The sequence below is a fragment of the Bicyclus anynana genome, chromosome 13 (genome assembly GCF_947172395.1).
Source record: "Bicyclus anynana chromosome 13, ilBicAnyn1.1, whole genome shotgun sequence".
In the NCBI taxonomy this organism is placed as follows: domain Eukaryota; kingdom Metazoa; phylum Arthropoda; class Insecta; order Lepidoptera; family Nymphalidae; genus Bicyclus; species Bicyclus anynana.
Genome location: NC_069095.1, coordinates 16,085,035 through 16,107,787, shown reverse-complemented (window position 1 = coordinate 16,107,787; position 22,753 = coordinate 16,085,035). Strand labels below are relative to the sequence as shown.

The 22,753-nt window shown below is 34.6% G+C and overlaps 1 protein-coding gene across 2 annotated transcripts in view; it reads left to right on the top strand.

The window, feature by feature from the left end:
• Positions 1–22,753, top strand: part of LOC112050897 (serum response factor homolog) — a 306,772-nt gene that overhangs the window by 25,392 nt on the left and 258,627 nt on the right. For both annotated transcript variants that reach the window (XM_052885041.1, XM_052885040.1), the window contains exon 2: positions 15,243–15,485. In XM_052885041.1, coding sequence (XP_052741001.1) covers positions 15,243–15,485 — 243 coding nt within the window. The remainder of the gene's footprint in view (positions 1–15,242; positions 15,486–22,753) is intronic.

The window sequence follows — 22,753 nt, the reverse complement described above, 5'->3', positions numbered from 1 at the left end:
AGGTAATGTTACTATGTCCTACAGATGTTAGTCTTATAATATATCCGTGTTTTCTATTTCTTAGCTCTACTAAATCTAGATTATTAAAAATTCTTTCTCTACTAAACCTCGTCATCATCGTCGAAATCATTCGAATTGTATCGATCTAATTTCAAAGTAAAAATCAAAGTCAGTTGTGTTCTTTAATAACAGAAACATTGATTACAAATCGTCAGCATATTCTATACATTATTAAATTTTACAAAGTTTAAAGTAACAGAGAAAAGTGAACTTAAACTTAAATCTGAAAAGAAACCTACAACAAAATCTGTCAGGCATTCTTTTCTTACTAATAAAATTACCAAAATTGCATTTGTATTTGTCCTCGTTGAATCAGAGATACAATAGGAAATTTCGTTGTTTGTGGTTGGTTTTTAGTGAAATTCCCTGCGACCGGTGACGGGCCGGCGCTTCGTGATTCAGTTTGAGTGAAACAAGTGAGTGGCAATTAAGGCCTGTTTACCGGGCATTAATTTTTGGCAATAAAAGACAAGCACCCTCGAAATGTTCGGCACGCACGAGCTCTGATGTGCCGTGGGAAGCGCGGTGCGTTTGTACTCCATTGTACTTGCAATTAGCAATTTTTTTCCCTCCCTTGTCGCAAGTCGCACTTGCCGGAGAAATGTCGCATCTCTTAATGCCATGTCCCGAATGCTTTTTTTATATTATTAATATTTGACTGGACCTCGTTTTGGGTGCGTTTCCACTGACGAGAATGAGACAGGAAAAGCAACGAAGAATTCTAATTATTTACGGTCTTCGTGATCCTAAAATACTAAAATATTGCGACCACGACAAGCATTTAGTGTATAGTAAATATTGAAATAGTAAAATAGGGAATCAGGATAATAAGATAAAGATAAATATACTTTATTTGCACACCACAAAGACAAAAACAAGTGAAATAAAAAACAAATTAGGAAGAGATCAGCATACAAAAGGCGGCCTTATCGCTAAGTAGCGATTTCTTCCAGGCAACCTTCGGTTTAGGAAAACTTAAGGACATCAGCAGGTGGCGTAAAACAAAAATAACCATAGTATTAGTAATACACATACATACAAATAATTTACATCCTAATACATAAACAATATTACACAAATACCTACAATATTGAATAAAATACATATCAAAATATACTAATAAATACCTTATATTGAAAAGAAATAATATATACAGATCGACTTTACTGCACCAGATAATGAGACTTTACGGCATTTTTAAAAATGTCCAGTGTCTTTGATTGCCGTATATTTAAAGGGAGAGCATTCCATAACTTAATGGCTTGCACAACGAAAGAATGTTTATAAAATTTCGTCTTATGCACGGGTAAACATAGAGTTAGTAAACGACACTGTCTCAGTTCAGACTGCACTCCCTGAAACGTAAATTAATAATAGTAATAGTAATAATATATTCTCTTTGTGGTTGTAAACATGATAAATATATGAATGAAGAACCGTGATTTATTAACGCCTTAGTTTAGTTTCAAGTGTTAACCTTTTGCTAGTGTCATAATATATGGCATTTCCCATTAAAAAAACCATTGTAAGTACCTACTTGTTACGTACTTTTACTTACTTAAGTTACGTCTCATGATTTTTTTAATTACTGATTTAAATCTTACCATAATTGATATTTAATATTTTGATTGGTTTGTTGTTAAATAATTAATTTTTTGTTTATTTTTAATAAATAATTTCATAGCTGACCACCCCATGGCATAGATATTGGTGGTCTCAACTCCAATCTGTCACACTTCAGTGGAACTGCGCACTATTTCTTGGACCACAGAGGTTTTTTCCTCGCATTACGGAGACAAATTTCGTAACGATTATTATATTATTATAACATTTCGCGATGATCAAATTATATTTTTTAAGGAGATGCTTAAGTGGTTATTCGCGCATGAAAGATTTGACTGACATTTTTCATCGTCAGTTGTCCGTTTTAAATTTCTTTTGACTAAAATTTATTTATTGGGAGTGTTGACACGCTTTTGTATTTTGTAACCTCCATTTAAGCTTCTCCGATTTGAGCTCGTACGAAATTCATGTTGCAATAATGCAACATTGTTAATAAAGATCTTTAATATCTTCATATTGTATCACTTAATCTTTCATTTCAATTCTGCTTTTTTGATCTAAGGCAAAACAATGTTTTGCGTACTTTGATTGTGGTCAAATTCAATAAACGTTATAACTTAGCTATTTATAGTTTACTTATGCAAGGTCAGATTAGTTATTGGTTACCGTATAACCTTTTATATTTTTATTTTGCCATGCCACTATTGTCAATAAATAATTGTCGTTAACGAAAAACAAGAACAATTAACAAGTGCACAAAAAGTTCATTAAGTAAAATTAATTCGAAGTATTTTTTTTATTTATTTAAAGAATATATATTACTGTAGGTTTCGTAATACATAATCAATGTAAAAATGTGAAAATATTTGTACTTGCAATCAATGTCACCACTTCGCCACGCTACAATATCAGGTTCAGCTTTATTAAAAAGGTTCTTTTTTGGGATATATTAATATCTACTTAATTATTTAAAACACATCGAAATACATAAGTAGCACTTAGTAAGGTCGTAAAAAAAGTGATATTTTGCATGCAAATGTTCGATTTTAATATATTTTGTTTGTTTAATTGCTACAAAAAATTATCGTTATGATTACTCTATGATTTGTTTTTCGTAACACTTCTTACTACAGTAAAGAGATAATATCATGTCTTCTATATCATTCTGGTACTTTAATTATTACCTAGTTAAAATTGAGTTTCATTACTATACGTATCTAGTTTCACTGGTTGTAATCGTGTTGGTATACCCAGATATTTGCAAACCTTTTGACCATAAGTATTGAATTAGATTTAATGTGTAAATAGATACAATTTGAAACAGATCATGAAGCGGTGGCAACCGAATTGGCATTATTATCACCAATTGTAAATTTATCTCATTGTCAACGTTCCGAGAAAATTGTACATTTTTATTCGTACCGTTTTATCTCGGTTCCCAGCTAACTAGATGATTATCTTGTTTATAGAGCTATTAGCTATCTCGCTATCGGATTCTGTATCTCATCTCGGACAAAAAGTGCCGTTTTCATCGCCCGCTTGACTACGGGCCTAGCGCAATCGACCGGCCGTAACTTTTAAGGGTTTCTGTTAACTATTTTTATTTGTGAGCTTCCCTTCTTATTAAGTATATTTTATAGCAAATTACAATTCAAAATCAAAATAAGAAAATGTTTTATTCAAACATGTACTTAATTATGTTTAAGTGTCTGTCGGACATATATTTTATATTAGTTATTGGTTAGATTTCTCGAGGTTGTGATTTCACATATTCGTTAGTAATTTATTAAATGATTTATACACAACAATATATTTATACAAGATAATCAACATCATCATCATCATCATCATCATCATCATCATCATCATCATTATCATTATCTGCCGATGGACCGTCCACTGCAGGACATCAGCAGGTCTCGAGCGGCCAGCATACAGCGGTTTCCTGCGATCCGTTTGATATCCTCGGTCCACCTAGTGGGGGGTCGACCAACACTGCGCTTTCAGGTTCGCCATTCCAGCACCTTGGGATCCCAGCGTCCATCGGTTCTTCGAACTATGTGGCCTGCCCATTGCCACTTCAGCGACTCAATGAGCTAGTCTTAGAGCTTAGTCCAAAATTATTGGCCTATATATTAATGATTGCATTCATTTACAATTCAAGTTGTCAAATGAAATCATTAAATATAATGTATCGTGTAACTAATTTCTGAAACATTGGCATATGAGAATAAAAATAAAGTGATCATTAAAAAAATTAAACATCCTAAACAGTAGACAAGTGTCTATGTATTATTGAAACAACGTGAATATCTTATTTATTATGGAAACAACGTGAATCTCCAGTATTTCGCTTTTTTATTTTTTCTTTATTTTGACAGCTTTTTTCATTTACTTAACAAGTCCACAGCTAGTTTTGTTACAGCCATTATTAATGATATCGATTTTATCTCGTTTAATAATGTTATGTCTGTATTCGATAACTTCGGTGTTACTTGTTTTGTAATCGATTTTAATACGAGTTTTGACATAATCAGCGTTCAATGTAGATTATGACGGGCATATCTTAAGGACCTACTTAAGTCGTAAGTTGATGATTAAATTTGTAAAAGTGATTGCGCATGCTGTTATGATAATATTTAATTTTATCGAGTTCTGAGTGACGTGCGATACTTTTCGAATTATGTATTAAGACTACTTGCTACTTGTCGATTGTCTTATATTGACTAAGCAGGTAGCTAGAAAGTTGTGTTATATCTAATATCTATATAATATGAACGTTGTGTAATTCAAAGGTCTTAGAAACAATCGATATAGTTGAGCAGAAATAACTTAAAAAAAATATATTAAATTTTTTTGTAAAGCATTTTGTTTGTTCGCTACGTAATTTTCATAAAACACGTTTATAACTTTATGAGTTTTCAGTTAGTGACCAATATCGGTCTCAGTAAAATTTTCATTAGTTTTTATATTTATCAATTCTAGAGATTTAAGTGTATAGTCATTGAAAAATAATGTTAAATTACGTGTAAAAAATCTTAGTAGTATTTTTTGAAATACTTTTTACACGTTTTTGTGTTGTCTATATAAAAATAAGTCGGATTTTCCTTTCTGACGCTATAACTCCAGAACGCACGAACCGATTTCCACGGTTTTGCATTCGTTGGAAAGGTTTCGGGCTCCGTGAGGTTTATAGCAAAGAAAATTAGGGGTAGGGTAGGGGTAGGGTAGGGTAGGGATAGGGTAGGGGTAGGATAGGGTAGGGTAGGGTATGGATAGGGTGGGGCTATTGTAGGGGTAGTTGAAAATTTCCATCGACTTACACGCGGACGAAGTCGCGGGCGTCCGCTAGTGTCCTATAAAACAACAAACGTCAATTATTCTGCTTAACTGTGCTCGTAGTTAACGGAGTTAAAAGAGCCGAGTAATAATAATAATATTATGAGGAAAGAAATAATTTATGGAGCTTTTTTGTGTAGCGTTAATATATTGTCATTTAATAAAGTCGAAAATATTCTCGTAATTATTATCGCGGTGTAAAACAAACATGATTTTGATATTTTTTGTCGCTTTTGTAGTAGTATTCCGAGCACGCGCCTCGGCGACGGGTTCCCCAGATTTCTTGCGATCGATATTCATACTACAATCACTTTTGCAAAAAAACTCAACTGGACCATGGATTTCTGGTTATGATTTTTGAAAAAAGTAATCTACACTCGGCCGCAATAATGCCGTTTATTGTTTTATATATTAGTTATTTTTTGAAATATCATGAAGAAACTTTAAAACTGTGGATTTTAGTGTTAAACTAATGAGATTTCGAATATCTAGCGATGCTTACCGTTGGAAATAGTATCGTTAGCCTATTTTTATTATCGATCTAGTTTTTTTGGTAAAGGGATTTTGATGTTATACGTCTCTTGTGTCCCTCAAATGATTTAACGACGCGTTTCTGTTGCGTTTACGTTCATAACGTTAAACACAAAAAGCAATCACAACCCACCGATCTCCTAAAAGAGTCATTGTCACAACCTCTACATTTAAACCATCTTCCGGTGTAATAGAGGAACTACTAGGTGAAACCTTTTGTATATCTTAAGTGCATACGTTCTTCTGTTGTACGAAAGTCAAGTATACTTTTAATATTCCTTATATCACAATAATTATTTTGGTTCCGTTAGTCTTCTTCCATCCGTTCCGTCCGTAAGGCATGTTTTTGTAGCTGACTGTACCGTCAGATCAATTGGGTAGCAGACTTGTCAGTTCGGATCTGCACGTATAATTAATTAGTTCGCTAACGGATTAAGTTACGTTATCGTGAAGATAATTAACTTAATTAATATTTCAAAGGCGCCTGCTGGCTGCTACCTCGCATTGGGTGAAAGGACCCTATTTTATAAGCCTTTATAATAAACAGTTGGTGTAAATGAAATTATATAATCTAAGCGAGATCGTGAGTACCTAACATCATAAGAATAGAAACGATACACAAAACGGTAAAATTTAAGGTGCGTTAAATATCAGTATTTTTTTAATATTCAAAAAAGAATCAAATACACAATTTTACTAGCGCAAAATCGGAATAGTTGCTAATAATTTTTAAGGCCTAATGTGACTTTAACATGTAAAAGTGCATCTTAGAATGATGTGTTTCTGTACTTATTGTAGATATATTGCAGCAATATCAATCTTAATGACTAGGACTTAAAGTTTCGTTTGTCATGCGTTTCATATTACAATTGCCATGTCACCGAGCAATGAGTTGATTGATGATAAAACAGTAATTAGTATAGCGCCTTCGTATCACGATAGCATCGCTGCTGACATACAGACACTTAAGGGGAGTGAAATAGGTCTTAATATTATGCAATGGTACATTCGGCGTCAGAAATATGGATTTCTGACGGTAACAAACATACATACAGACTTACTTTACAAGGCTAAAATGCTGAACCGCTTAGGATCAAATTTTGTAAAATAAATCAGACCTTTAAGCAGAACATAATTTGGAAAATTTGGATTCCGCGGAAACTGAAAAAAAAAAACAAAATTTCATGCTTATGTCGCGGGCGTTCATTAGGTTATAATATTCACGGTTCTGTCTTATGGTTCAGGAGAAAGAACACGCGCCACGAATATCAATGAGACACGGAGATTTACAGGAACCAAAGATAATTTAAAACATACATAGAGAACATAATAATCATACAAACTATGTTTATTAATTTGGAATCTACTGTACAAAGGTTGCATCATTTATAGTCAACAGTATCTACCGCAAGTAGTATCGAAAGAAAATGTCAAATAACATCCCTGATAATATTGGATTGAATTCCCACTTATCATCAGGAGAGGTAGCAGCCAGTTGTCGATGATAATTATAAATAATTAAAAATCCAAATAAAATGCACAAGATAAATAAATGTACCGAGGTGGAATACCCATATTCAAATAAAAAATCGGTAGCACTTTTAAAACGCAAACGTTGTTTGATTCACTCTACACTTTTTAACGATTTTTAACGTACTTTAAAAAAAAGGAGGTGGTGGCTTTAAAAGAGTTATCTGAAGCCGACTGTACACATTTACGGGCAACACCAAAAAATGACAATTACAAATGCAACTTTAATGAGTTTAGTTGTTAATATGATTAACGATGAAACTTTCTCGGAGGACATGAAAAAATCGCCAAGTATAATGCTTTTTACCGCTATCCGGGCCGTCTCCTGATCACTGATCTGCCTTGATTGAATGCTTGAAATGGCATCCAATTACTGAAGCCCTGAATTGTTGTGGGAACATTTCTTGTGCAGTCCAATACGCAAGCGTATCTCATAACTTGTTGCAAAGTTAGCGGTTTTACTCTTTACAAAGTGTAAAGAGTGTTAAAAAATATCGCATACAATTGACGCTTACATTGGATACTTTTGTTCTCAATACCACAGCAACTGCTGGCCTACTCACTAACTTGATCTATAGGCACCTAATGCAATTAATATCAAATCTTAACAATCGCATTTTTCTTATTCCGTAAAGAAACGACGTTAACGAAAAATCGCAATGTCAAACAAATGTTCAATCTACTTACCGTACTATAAAAGAAAGCATTTTTAACCGACTTCAAAAAGGAGGACGCTCTTAATTTTGTTGAGGCTATTTTTTCAATATCGTTATTGAAAATTTGCATTTCACAAATTTGACGTCACTAGGTATATGTAATGGAGTCACGACTTCACTGTCACACTAAATCAGGGCCCAGCATTACTGACAAACTGTCATGTTATCTCGAATTTACGAGCAAGTGATAAGTAATTTGTTTACTTTTACTGCGTATGTCAATCAGTTTGGACAAATTAAGTATTCCTTCGAGGGTAAGTCCGTGATACTTAAAGGCTTTTAAGTACATAATTATTTATTTCCCGTTACTGTGATTGATAACGACTTAATATCTTTTCGCCGATTTGTTACCCCTGGCGCAGTGGTCGAACGCTGTGGTACTCCACTTCATTGTGGCACTGAACCAATGGATGGATGAATACCACTGTTTAGTGGCTTGGGGTCCAACTTAAAGTATACGCTACGTTATCAATATGTCTGTGATTTCAAAATAACTGTGTTTTAATTTAAGTGCTTATTTTAAATTCTTGTCGGCATGTCTATTTGTTTATGCGGGATAAGTAATCTCTGGAAGGGCAGCACTGGTTTTAAAGGGACTTTGGAAAATAGAGGCGGTTGCTTTTCGCTCGTATCTTGTATGTATGTAATATTCTTTATTATTTCATATCTTCCAAACCGCTGAACGGATTTACGTAATTATATAAATAAATAATACGTGTTTTTAAGCAGGTGAAGTTAAGAGAAACCAACTAAACGAATTTCTTTGAATTATGCAATATGGGTATCAAATTCAAGGGTTCATCAAAAGAATTTTAAAATGGTATGTCATGGTCATATTAAAAAACCTACAATTACATAAACATAATTTATTTAAACGCGAGGCGGATGACTATAGGTGGAAGCAGGTTAGGCAGACGGGGATTATTAAAAAACTGAATTTCACGCGGACGAAATAGCGAGTGTCTATTAAATAATTCCGATCGAGACTGAAATTGTGCAAAACCATGTTAGTGTGGCATAAAGTAAACTCGATAAGCTTAGATTTTTGGTCTACTTAGGTTAGGTATTTAAATACAAAATTCAGTATTATGCGTTGTTAAAAATGCCGTAAAAAGCGAGAAATTAGTGATAAATCGGTTCATACCTACAAAATTTCAAAACTGCGCGTAATAAATAATCGAGGTGTGATTTTTATTTTATTATTGCACATTCATTATAATGCAGGCAATAAATTTACTTTTAAAGGCTATAAATGGATTAAGCATAAAAAGGCTCTAGTACGGTGTGACGTAAAAGTTTTTAACTTTATTTTTGATGTCAAAATTGATTGTCGTCTCACATGTTTCATTCATATTTATTTATTTACTTTAAAATATGCAAAATTTTCAGATCGAAAATTAAGTAAATAATGATTATACATAGACAAATATTTATTTAAATAACATAAACAGAACCATAGTTATAGTTATTTACATTATTATTATAATTATTTTTTTAAATAAAATGAATTCGTAAATAATCAGTAAGTTAAATAGTAGTAGGCTTATAGAAAATCAGACATGTGCCCCATAAAGCAAGGAATATTTCTGAATAATTGATGTAGTAGAAAAAAAATACTAGATAAAAAATCTAAAAAAAATAGCGTAATTAGGTTGCCAAGAGAGATAAATATCTTAGCTTTCTATGGATTCACCGTGCGGGTACCGGGCCCTTCGTGTGGCAGAGAAAAAAAAATGTAAGTAGAACCAGGGATTTGTGTGATTGGGTGACTCCTTCATAACATGTAGGTATTAATTAATAAATAATTAAAATAAAAACAGACTGCATAAAATATAAAAACTGAAAAGAAAGAAAAACAAGCTCAATTAATTAGTAAATAATTAAAAAATAAATAAAAAACCAGACTGCGTAAAATATAAAAACTGGAAAGAAAGAAAAAACAAGCTAATTCCCGAAGCATTGTAGAGACAATTAATAAATAACGTTTTTGTAACTGTAGTTTTTTTTAACATGACCATGATATACTAAAACTACCAACCACTACTACCATTTCAAAATCCTCATGATGAGTCCTTAAATTTGATACCCATATTGTAAAAAAATGGTTTTATTTAATTCCACCTATCTAAGAAGACTTGGGTTATCAAGATGAATCTAACGATATCTTAATTAGGTAAATTCAGCTCAGCAGTTGAGAAATAAAGGCAATAAATATGAGGCAATAAAGAATGTTACATAGTTACATATATACAAGACACGCGCGAAAAACATAACCCTTCTTACAATCGGGTTATAACAATAGAATCGAAACCACAAATACACAAAACCAACTGTCATTTTACTGACAGGAATTAATAATAATCGTACTATAGGTACATTAATCGGTCTGACGATCTCAAGAAAATCGGCGTGAGACGTCGTTCACGTAGGTAGGTTATGTAACATTTTTATTTCTATTTAGTTAGGTCTTACTTATTTACGATGCGTACCTAAACAGGAAACGCCTGATTGCGATCGGTATTGCATTGGTTTTACCTGTTTAATTAAACGGTAATTTTATTAAAATCAATTGTGATTCAAAGACTAAACCTCGGATGCTAATGCTTACTAGGAACTTAGGTATTTTAAACTATTCAATTAATTTACTTTAAAAGTTAAAATTTTTTTTACCCCATATGGGACCTTTAAATCAAAGAGATTATCGCATTTGATTCGATTCTCGTTCGTTGCAATTTTCCTTTAATCACTTATTAGACGACTTTTTGTATGATTGGAGGGGACATATATTTTTTATTAGAGAACTCCTACTTAATAGGTGTAGAAAAGGCTGCCATGTTATTTTTTGATACCATAAAGTTACCCAGTGGTTACCCTATTAAACTTACCAGGCTAGTTGGCCTATTCACTAATTTTGGTCTTTATTAACAACCTACGAATATTAAAGTAAACATCAAATCAATTGACAAATATCATCTACCTACTGTGATATTCACGAAAGGGTTGTCAGTAGTCACTGGATGACATTTGTTACATAGAATCTCAATTTCGTATATGACAACTAACATACGTCAAAGTTAGTGAATTAGCCTGCAGGTTGGGCTCTAAACTATTGGAATTTTTATTCGTCGACCAACAAGACAATGACAGATCAAATCGAATACTAAACTATTCATTAAAAGCTTCCAAAATTATTTATTGTACTAAAAATAGTATCAACATTATGCAACACCACTCATATCTACGTCACGTCTGATGCAATAAAAACACAACTAAAAAAGCTTAAATCAACATCTGTTACCTCGGGCCACAGCTTAAGCGGTTTATCAGCGATTAAGAAATAAATATTTTAACGTTACGTTCCGCGCGACCATTTCAACATTGGAAAGTAATGTGAGCGAAATTTTGTTCACATTTTCCTGAATGGGTCTCACAGATTATACAATTTTCTCATGAAAATTGTAGAACCAGCTTTTATCAGCGATGTTTCAATATAGTTTTAGTATGTGGTTAAAGTGTTAATAAAAAATAGATTATACATAGATAGATTTATAAGCGGCATTAATTACTTGACAAGGTGAGGTGACCAGTATACCTATTTCCTCGTTAATAGCGAGGTAACGAAAACCCAAGAGATGGCAAAAATCTATTTTGTTTTTTAAATGCGGGCAGATGACTGGACATTTTAAATCGCTGCTGTCGGTATTAATGGAGGTATTAATTACATATTTTACTTGTTCAGCTGAATAATTAATAGATTATGCATTGCAATACAGGTCGCGTTTATCTATTTGGAATCCTTCCATAAAAAAGAGCGTTGAGATTAATTGTTTTAACGTAAATGTTTATTTATCTTGAAGAGCTTTGTAGATTTACTTAGTAAGGTATATGAGCTTTTTAACATTCGAGGTTTTCTATAAATTAATTTTTATTAATTCCACGTGCAAAAGTTCTTTACTACTTCTGTTCATTCCGTCTATTAGTCGCTTATGCAATGTAGTAGTGGCCCGGTTATTTCAAGGTTTACTTTTTGCTTAACATCAATTTAGGCGCCAAGTACTAAGGCTACCGAATTTTGTCAAACGTTTCATTACGTTACTGGTCCGTAATGAGACCCTTATGTCGAAGGACATAAAATCGAATGTTGTGTTGCACAGTATGTAAATTGCTCCAAATCGTGTAGGTGGCGCTAGTGGGCGTGATAATTCCCGGAGCAAACACAAAGAGTGCCGTGGGAGAGTGATACGTTAGTCGCTTTGCTCCCGAAATTGTGCGGAGGCTTACTTAAGTGCCTATCGGTAGCGTGGGAGAGGTGAAAGGTCGGCCATACTTACACTTAACTTAACCCTTTGGATACTGTTACATATTCTATTAGCTTATTATATTAATACCCTCACGCGGGCCACAAACCTTCAGCTTTAACTGCGCAGTTTAACTGTACCGTTTTATTTAAACGAAATTTCAATAATGTACATATAAAACTGTGTAGTTCTCAGTTATGACTACAGTGGGACGTTTTATCTGAACAGATGGAAAACTAATTAATGGTGGGCTGAGGCTGAGGAGGCTGATATCACTGAGGTAGCTGGAAGCGAATGGATAAATTCTGGCAAAGACAGAAGAGTAGATTGAGATTGATGAGTTGAGCTGGAAGAAGATGAAAGTCTTTCCATTCATCAAAATTATTCATTTATTTCAAGTAGGCTCAGTTTACAAGCACTTTTGATACGTCAGTTGACTATTTGTAAAGATTCTACCATCATTATCAACCCATATTCTGCATACTGCCGATCAAGTCTCCTCTCCGATTAAGAGGGGTTAGGCCTTAGTCCACAACTCTGACCAAATGCAAATTGGCAGACTTCACACACATAGAGAATTGTAAAAGTCCTAAGATAAGGTTTTTCTTATGATCTTTCCTTCACCGTTTGAGACACGTGATATTTAATTTCTTAAAATGCACCCGGACCGGATTCGAACCCGTAGGTCATATCCACTGGGCTATCACGGCTCTTAGCTCTTGGCTCTAGCTTTTATAGTACCTAAGTACATTATGTATACACAAATAATACTTTTTTCGGACCCTTTAGCACATTACTGTGATGTTCTTAAAGCAATTTTCAAACGACAAATGTCACAATAAAAAGGCCTTTAAAATGGCATCTCGCTATCATAGATAAACAAGCACGAGTCTTCAAGTACCAGTTAAAAATAATTTAACTACAATAATTGTTTCTTATATTACCTACTTATCGATGCAAATAATACGCAGATGGTTAAATGGATAAAGTTATTGCGTATACATATACTTACTACTTACTTACTCATACTTTAAAACTAAAAAGTAGTTAAAGTAAATGACCAAGATGAATGTTGTTTTTATGTTTTTTGGTCCTATAGATGTTTCTTGCTAGCTATTCTAGCTAACTTACTAGCTTATTAATTATGGAATGCTTCACTTTTATTGTATGGTGTATTGGTATACTCTATTAAGCGAAGTTCTTCAACTTATGAGAAACTTAAAGCTATGAGGGTTTAAAACGCTCCTTAAACTACATTAAAGTAAATAAGATCCCTCAAGTACCGACTTTAAGAGGGAATACCCTGTATTGCATCACCGTATATGTTTCATAACATAAAATTGAAAATTTTGAAAACCCCCGAATGTCATGAAATTATTTGTTACACTCTCGGTTAAGTCATCAATATTCTCTTTCAGTGCGCTTTCATTTGAGACCCCACTCGAGTATATTTGCAGACATTCGTACATACATAATATAAGAGGTTATTCTTCCTCACTTTCACCCCCCCCCCCACAACTTTTAAACGCTTTTACCGATATCTAAGAGCACTCGCACATAAGTCACCTTTAATACAAAAAAATTAAATTGAAATTGCTTCATCCGTTCGGGGGCTATGGTGTTACGGACAGACATGTCAAACTTATAACACCCCCCTTTTTGAGTTAGGGGTTAAAAACATCATCAAGTGGCAATGAATTTGCGTTTCTGCGACAACGATATGACGTATGAATAAGAAAAGCATTATTTAGGTAGATATAATTAAAACAACATGTTAATCAAAAAGTATTTATTAGTAATTTAGGAAATCTTTGAAAATCTCGATTAAATTTAAATAAAATTAAAATGAAAGATATAAAAGAGCAACTGTTGAGTTTCTCGCCCTCTCTTCTTAACAGGAGACTGCGCCTTCCGAGCTGGGTGGTAGAGTCACTACAAATAGTCAAACTTGACGTTTCAAAAGTGCTCGTAAACTAAGCCTACTTGAAATAAACAATTTTTTACGCGCGCGAAATAGAAATTTGATTGAACCGAGCTACTCGGCCGAGTACTCGGTTGAAAAAAAATTGAACCGAGTAAAACTCGGTACTCGTTACTCGGCAAAAGTGTTACTCGGCGCATCTCTAATTATTAGTATCGATATAGAATACGTCTATTATGGTCATATTTATAGATAATATTTAAACCTAAAAAATTCAAGGTCATTTATGTCAAGTAGATCTTCAGGAGATCTACATGATATAAATGAACTTAAATTTTTCAACTTTATACTAAATTAAAAGCAAGCGAACAATGGAAGATCAGAGAGGTATTAAAAAATGTCAAACGTAAATGCCGCTATTAATAAATCTCTTTTATGTATAGCCTGGATTCGTAATAGGTTACTATCTAAAAAAGTGACCTACTAAAACGAGATATTGCGATAATGATCCTGAATGTAAATTGACGCCAAAGTGTCATTTTAAATGTGAACCGGTCTAGGGTATGCAAATTTATTGACACTGGAACCTGTTTTCGTTCAAATGCTCACAAAAACAACTTATAACAATGATTTCACTGTGACATAATCTTTATCACTACATAGTTACATCAGCGCGTATGTCTGTGTACAAAGTTAAGTTAAAGTACAGAAAAAAAAGGAGCTTGAGTTTTGACTATGAATCTGATCCCTTAAGCACACCCTGTGCTTAAAGGCTCATTCTTAGGAGTAAAAAAATATATTAATTGAATCCTAGCAAAGATTTTTTCACTTAGATGGAACGGAATATGGAATTGAAAATGGTCGTGATTGACTTTGGCGAATATTCCTTAAAAAGAGCTTGAAATGCATGCGACAGGCGTCGAACCCGGGATTTCAAGATCCGAAACTCCACACCACGGGACCAATGAGTCAGTTTATTTTCTCTTCGACTGACTAAGCAAATGGTCCACGATGGTGCCTAGTAGGACACCATTGCCTATAAACAGAGTATAACACTTCAGCGCTGAGTATGCAAGAGATGAATGAGATGCACTTTCTATGAAGGTCTGCCCTTTTTCCATCAACCTAAGGCGTAGGACTAAAGCCTCATGTGCCTGTAATTATATCGGTAACGCTGCTTGGTTGCTTTGGAATGTAAACCACCGGGAACGTTGTCCTTCTGACCCAAATAACGCTATTTGCGATACAATGAATGAAATCAACTAACCGTTTATTTTTTTCCAGGCATACGAGCTATCAACGCTGACCGGCACGCAAGTGATGCTGCTGGTCGCGTCGGAGACCGGCCACGTGTACACGTTCGCGACACGCAAACTGCAGCCGATGATCACGTCCGACTCGGGCAAGCGGCTCATACAGACGTGCCTCAACTCGCCCGACCCGCCCACCACCAGCGAGCAGCGCATGGCCGCCACCGGCTTCGAGGAGACCGAGCTCACGTATAACGTTGTAGACGACGAGATGAAGGTGAGACAACTGGCGTACGCTAACCAGTACCCCATAGAGCACCACCCGGGGTTGGCGCCGTCGCCACTGCAGCAGTACCACCAGCACCCGCCCTGCCCCTCGCCCCTCCCCCTCGGCTCGCTGGGCCAGCCGTACTCGCACGCGCATCTATCGCACCCCCACATGTCTCACCACCCGCAACGGTAGTTTCCGCCGCGCTAGAGTAAATCCCGTAAAGTCTGCCCCAAATCTGTTTTCTAACAAGTTGCTTATGCTACCAGATAGTTTTTTTAATAGGTGCGTGAACAGCCGGCTGTCATTCTGGGAGCTCATGAATATCATCATCGATGTGCATGGATTTGATATTTATTTGAGAGAAATGACGTAACTTTTTTTTGACTTTGTCCGCCTACGTCATAAAGTAACTTATAAATATAGACAATATTAAAGTGATCATTTTTATTTAAATAAAATAATACTCATACATGTTAAAAGCGTATTTCCCTGTAAGTATATTAAAAGTTGTCCAAACAAATCAAAATTAGGTGATCTTTCTCTCGAAGAAGTATAATTTCCATACATTATGAAACCTCCAAAATTCATAATTAGCTTGTGTAGAAAATAGATTTAGTCCAGGCATTAGCCCTGGCAGGAGCCCTATTTTTCTATGACACTAAAAACGTAGCGCAATTATTTTATTATTTGTGAATTAGTTGACACCTACTATGTAGAGATGTCATAAAATTACGATTTTGGTGTCACAGTGAACCAGGGTCATGCTATTCAATTGGCGTTAGTACCTATATCTCTTTACGACAAAGAGATAAAGAATTTCTATTGCGATAGTCACGTTCTAGATAAGTTTGTACAATAAGAGATTAATATACAAGTAGTGAAGAAAGTTCTCCGGTCTGTTGGAATGTAAATAAGTAGAACTTGAACATATCAAGGCCATAATGCTTTGTCAACTTCATTTGCTAAACATAAATAATCGGGATAAGTATTTTTATATAAATATGCATACAATAAATTAGCATGATATTGTAAATATCAATGGACGTTTAAAAAACGTATGATTTACTTGTAATGTTGTATATTTATCAAATGCATATTTACATTAAATGCGATAATATTTAGTAAATGATTAAATACAGAGCAAAATTACATCTAGAATAACTTCTTGAATTGTAGCAGGCTTGAAATCTGCTAGAGAAGAACAAAAACAGAACTAGAGAATGCAATCTATGTTGATTGTTGCTACATATATCTGATCTATATCATTTAAGTGATTTGACTTGTCAGGATCTAGCAGCGAATCATTTAGATTTTTTTTTTTAATTGAGGACGTTGAGTCTTTAGTAATATTTGTAAATAGCTATTTAAGTTTTTTTTTAATTTCGGTTACGAGGATTTGAGTTGACCTATGCGAGCAATTTGCAAGATTTAACTTTCGAGAAATTATGTATAATGATGATAATGAGCGATTGCAAATTGAAATTGACAGGTGAATTTTGATTCAGTACTATATGAAATGATAATGAACATGAAAAAGAATGATTAACTGCCAACAGAGTATGTTGATTTCGAAAGAACTGTGCAAGCTTTATCTTCCATTCAACTGATTTTGATCAAAATTGAAAAGACAGCTTGTGTTGGCAGTAGATTGTGTAGGAAAATACTCATAGTATCTATCATCTATATAGATCCTGCGTTTTCTTATAAATCCCACTATACGAGTATAATACGGTTAGCGACACTTTTCAACGTATATTTTAATAAGAGATCCTAAGGGAGTAACTCATTTGATGTAAATTTTTCCTATTTATAGCTATTCCATATCTTCCATTATATCTGAACCGATATTAATGATAATGATTGAGAATTCCAAGTTACTCGGTCCCAATACATTGAGTTATAGTTCTGTTTTCCTTATATTCTTGTATACGAGTATTTTTTAAACTCAATTATTAATGGTGATAGATATAAAACCTAACCACACAATTATCTTGTTGTAACATTTGTATCAGCCAGTAATGTGATTCGACTGCGATCTTTAATCAATCACTCGGAAGAATCTATCAATGGGCGAGATGATTGAGATTGTGTTCGGTGTCGAAAGCGCCGGATCAGTTCGGTAGCTAGTAATCTCATCTTAAATGGGTTCGTAATTAACGTCTAAAACCGGTTGGAGGTTTCCGATTGACGTGTCGGAAGTAGATGCCGTAAGGGTCAGCGCAGACGAGTGGAGTGGTAGCAGTTGTTGTTAAAGAGAGTTCGCTGGTTGAAAATAATGCATTAACAAACAAAATTAAGAACCCTAAATATTTTAAAACATACAGAAAATTAAAAGTTCAAAGGGTATATTAATACGATATCCTTAGTGCCTACGTGATAAGGTTTAAATTAAACGCACTATGAAACAGTGTTGAATTTCAGGCTTACCAAATAGTACATTAATAAATACGATGTCATTAGTTCGTGTGCAAATACTGTAAAACAGATGTATAAATTGATGAACATAATTGAATTAGGCTAAGACTCTCATATCTGTCTACTCATAAATTAACAGGATCAGTAACTAAATCTATTATAGTTTCGCTTTCTATGCATTGCTTAAAATACCGGCCTATGTTATTTATGTATCATGTTATAGAAAATGGCGAGTTCGAGTAGGTACTCGTATTTGATAAATTCGGAAAAGAATTCCGTCGTCTTATCGTCCGTATGCGGTAGCCCTTAATATCGATTCGTTATTATGAATGAATCGGCCTTTCATCCTACTCGTGGATGCTGTGGCAGTAATCGACACGATACAAGCTTCTTAATGAGCGGCTCTGACCGACGCCGCGCGGAGATGTAATTGAAAGTCTTCTACGTGCGTAATCGAACATGCTCGATGATATGTTCGGTCTAGCTTATTCTATTATGTAGACACGGTTTTTACAAAGGTGTGCCTAAAATACGAGTATCAACTCAGCTCGGAGGCTCGTCGAGTAGATTCTTAGGTATTGAACCTTATGTGCATACAAAAGTGATACAACGCCTGTAATTACATTGACATATTCTGCAAAGGGTGATACATGCAGAAAAATATAGTGGTAATGATCACAGTTTTCTTACGAACCATCTCGTTCCAATCTACATTAGAATTTTAAATTCTGAAAGTATTTCAGAACTTAATTTCTTATTCCCATAATATAAAGCCCCTGGATTCTAAATTACTGAAAGACACGACCTACCATATTATAATCAACGGGCGTTTTCCCATTATAAGACGCAAACAAAAAAGAAGTCTTCACAAGCAGGTGTTTGAGGTGGCTAGTCTCAAAGGAGCTTTGTCGCGCCGAGCCCTCGATTGGACGTGTGACACGGATTATAAAATAGATTAAAAATTACTTTCGGCTGCACAACTTCATGTAATAACGGATAAATTACTAATAACTTATCTATAATATTGATACGTGAAGTGAAAACTTTGGATAGCTTTTGCATATCATGTTATTTGTTTTACTGTGCCCTAAATTGCATGTCTTCTAAATGTTTTGATTAATTCCCGCTAAATTGGTCCTAGTAGTATGATACCTCAAACACTTCTAACAGAAATGTTTCTCATTCTAATTTATAGAAAACATCTACTTTGTGTGAAGATGTGTAAGCAAAAAAGGCAAAGAGTATGAATATGGATATGATAATCAAAAATAGCTGTCTGTACGCAAACATGTATATTAACAATAGAATATAAAAAAAGATTTGTGCCTTTCTTTTAGATAAGTAATATATTTTATTGAGAACTGCATTTTCATTGAATTCTATCTAGTTAGCCGTAGAGAAACAAACGTCAATGATAAATCATTGGAAATGCGTTTGTTTAAACTCACTGATTAATAAATTGCAGAGAGCCGAGAATCACTTAAAGTTAAAGGATATTGCTTCATTGCTCATTATTTATCGAATTTATTAATATTTATTAACAGAATAAAACGACACCACTGCGGTTGCTTTTCTAACTTAATCCGAATATGTCAATCAATCAAATCATTAATCAATTGAGTTGATTGATGGTTTGATTGACATAAAAAGTTTAGAAAAACTGTAGCGCACTGACAAAGCGATGCTCTCGGTAGTTTAGTTTTAATTCTTTTCTCTAGTTCTTCAATTAGGCAACTGAATAAGCTTCGTGTCTTAAATTGAGCACCTATTTTTGTTCATTCATTGATGAATAGTTGCCGTGAAATCTCCGCACTGATTGCATGGAGCAATCAATGCTCGCTCATTTTTATCTTTTACCGGCTCTCTTTTAGCAAAAAATATACGTATAATCATATCAATTAGCGTTGTTATTCTCTTTTATTTAAATGATTTTAATAACAATTCACAATTTTTGATCTATTCAATTCAAGGTGTGTTTTCTCTATGTTTTCTATCTAAGTAGTCATCTCTTCGAGATTCTTTTCATTTGTATAGTGTTTTTATTACCAAGCCTTCCGTTGCCCACCGAGTGTTCGCCTCCGACCTCGAATATCACTTGTCAGCTTTGATATGTTGAAATCGATTACGTCGGTTCAGTCGATTCGGCCTCGCGCTGATAAAATCTCTCTTACCCGGGTGGGTCCTTTTGACGCACGAGAATAACATGTTCACGGGAACATGAATTCTTATTGTTCACGCCTTCTCGTGAAGCCTATCCCATGGTTACTTCCAAGTGGTAATTATGATTTTTGTCGATAAGAGGCTCTTTCGTGACTTTGATTATTTAGACTATGTTTACGTCTAAGGGAACGTGTGGTCTAATAACAATAGCGCAAATCGGTTAGATAACCCCGAAAAACTCTTAAGTTAAATTGCAATGTTTATATTCGGGATCCAAAAGTAGCCTCTATCTCCATGCTGCTGAGAGCGCGTTATGCCATAAGTCATTATTATTATCTGATAACAATTCATTAAAGATATGAGTCCTGTGCTCAGTTATGTGCTGATGATGATGATTAGCGAACACAAATGTAGGTCGCGCTCTTTGCAAAACCCATTATTTCTTCACTTTTCACGTGCTCGTTTTCTCCTGTCATAATAGTTAAGTTAGTCGCATAAATTTGATACTTTAGCTATTCCTCTCGCGCCACGTCCGCGGTCTGGTGTGAATATAAATGGTGTTAGCTCCGTAGCTCGCAGGTCGGCCGCATAGGATGCAGAGACTCTTGTGCATGAATTAGCGGTATACACGCGGAATTCGGTCATCGCCCCCACCGAGAGCAGATCTAATCTCACATTCTTCCCTCTGACCATGTTTCGTAACCACTTTAAAAATTTCACTTTCAGCACGATGCTTATTTGCCGTTGCGTCGCGTATAATATCGCAAACATTCGCAGCACGTATGGATCAATTAAAAAAAGCGTCGCCAGTGTACGTCCTATCGGAGCGAGTAGTAAATTTTTCTTTTTTTTCACTAGTTACACTGGCGTTTCCATCGGTGAGTCACTCTATCACGTATTCCACTCGGCTCGTACGAGACGCAGCTATTCTAGACACAGCTCGTTTTGTGCGTCGCACCTCCTATATTAACTTATCAATACCATTGTTTTGATAAACGCCCGGGCAATTTTTGTTGACTCATCTTATTGTGTGGCATAATTGCCGGTGCATAAGCCGATTGCTCAAGTCCCTCGTGATTTAACAATAAAGCTAATTTGACTAATAGGTGCGCTGTAATCGTCACCGCGTGTGGTTTAAGGATTAACTACAACATCATCGTTCGTCTCGCCGTGTCTTGGCTCGGTTAATGAGCGCCTCTCTAAAGCTATTGTTCTAGTTTTTGTTTCTCTATCGGCTTCGTATCTTGCTTTTGAAATTTGTAGACGTGGTAATGTTTCAAGATTAATCGAAATGTATGTTGCATAATTTGATTCTCTTTTAAATTATAAAGTAAAAAAATGATCACAAAAGGAAATAAATACTTACAACAAAAAGTAGGAAGTCCTTCTATAAGAGCGTGTTTTATTAATTGCATTAATGGACAAAAAGAAATAAATAAAAATATTGTTTTGCTAATGTTCGTTATACTCGTTAAGTCCGGGGATCTGATTTGCAAATAATTGAGTTTTTTAGTAGAGCTTAAAGCTTGCACACATTGGTGCCGTCATCAGTCTTCCCAAGGCGTTTCAGAAATACGCGTCCAATTTCCTGCTTTTTTAATCAGTAAGAAATATCAAGATTCAATATTGCATCAGTCGTATGTAACATTAAGTGATATAATTTATAATTAACACGCATTCAATAAATTCTCCTCGCAGAGACGATTGAGTTCCGCTTAAAGCTGTTTTTGATGTGATCGTTTATTCTCCATTCGAAAAAAGTAATGCACTGATTCTTACTTGTGTTTTTTGGATTTTTTGGATTTTACGTTTAAGTACAAAATTCGCTTTATATACCGGTCTGACTTGCAATTAGTGTGGTAGACCATGGGAATAAGCGAACTTATAGCGAGTACTTCATAAGGACAATAATCGCAAATTCAATCTCTCTGGGTCGCCATGTGATGGACAAATTAAGAGATTTTAAGGTGACTCCGTTTGGATACTTCTTATGCGCGACTTGTGCTGTCATCTCGTTAATGGTTCCGGGAATTAATCGTTGTTGAAAGAGTTTCATGAAACTAGCCGTGAGGAAAAGAAAACGCCAATTTCTTTAATATTGGTCGACATAAATACCACAACACATTTATGAAGGCTGATGAAATTTATACTTAAATTAACGATGATATAAGTACTTGATTCATATTTAAAAAACCAATAACTGGTTTGAGATAATGATTATTAAATATAATAAATACATTTTACTTTATAGGAACATTATGAGTGGTAACACTTTTTTGTATAAGATTTTATAAATTCAATCATTCCAATATTATTACTAGTTCGTATTATCATAAAAGTGAAATACGACCCATTTTAGTTAATCCGTCGAATCAATCTCATTTTACATTAACGGAATATTTAGATCAATCTATCTTCAACGTTACGAAATGTTTCAACGAACCAATCACAATCAATCCCTTTGTCCCGGATAGTGTTACTAAAGTTTTAATTGGAGACGGATAAGATCCAACTAGTGACGTAATGGTATGCCAATCACCAGGATCTATCGCAGATGTTCGTAAATGCGCAACGGGCTACATAATCGCGAGTCCAATTATCGAAATGACACAGACGTCAATATCCAGGGACGATCCCGGGAAAATCTATAATGGATGAGTTGCGACCAGCCAATCCAGTAAACGAACTGAATGCATACT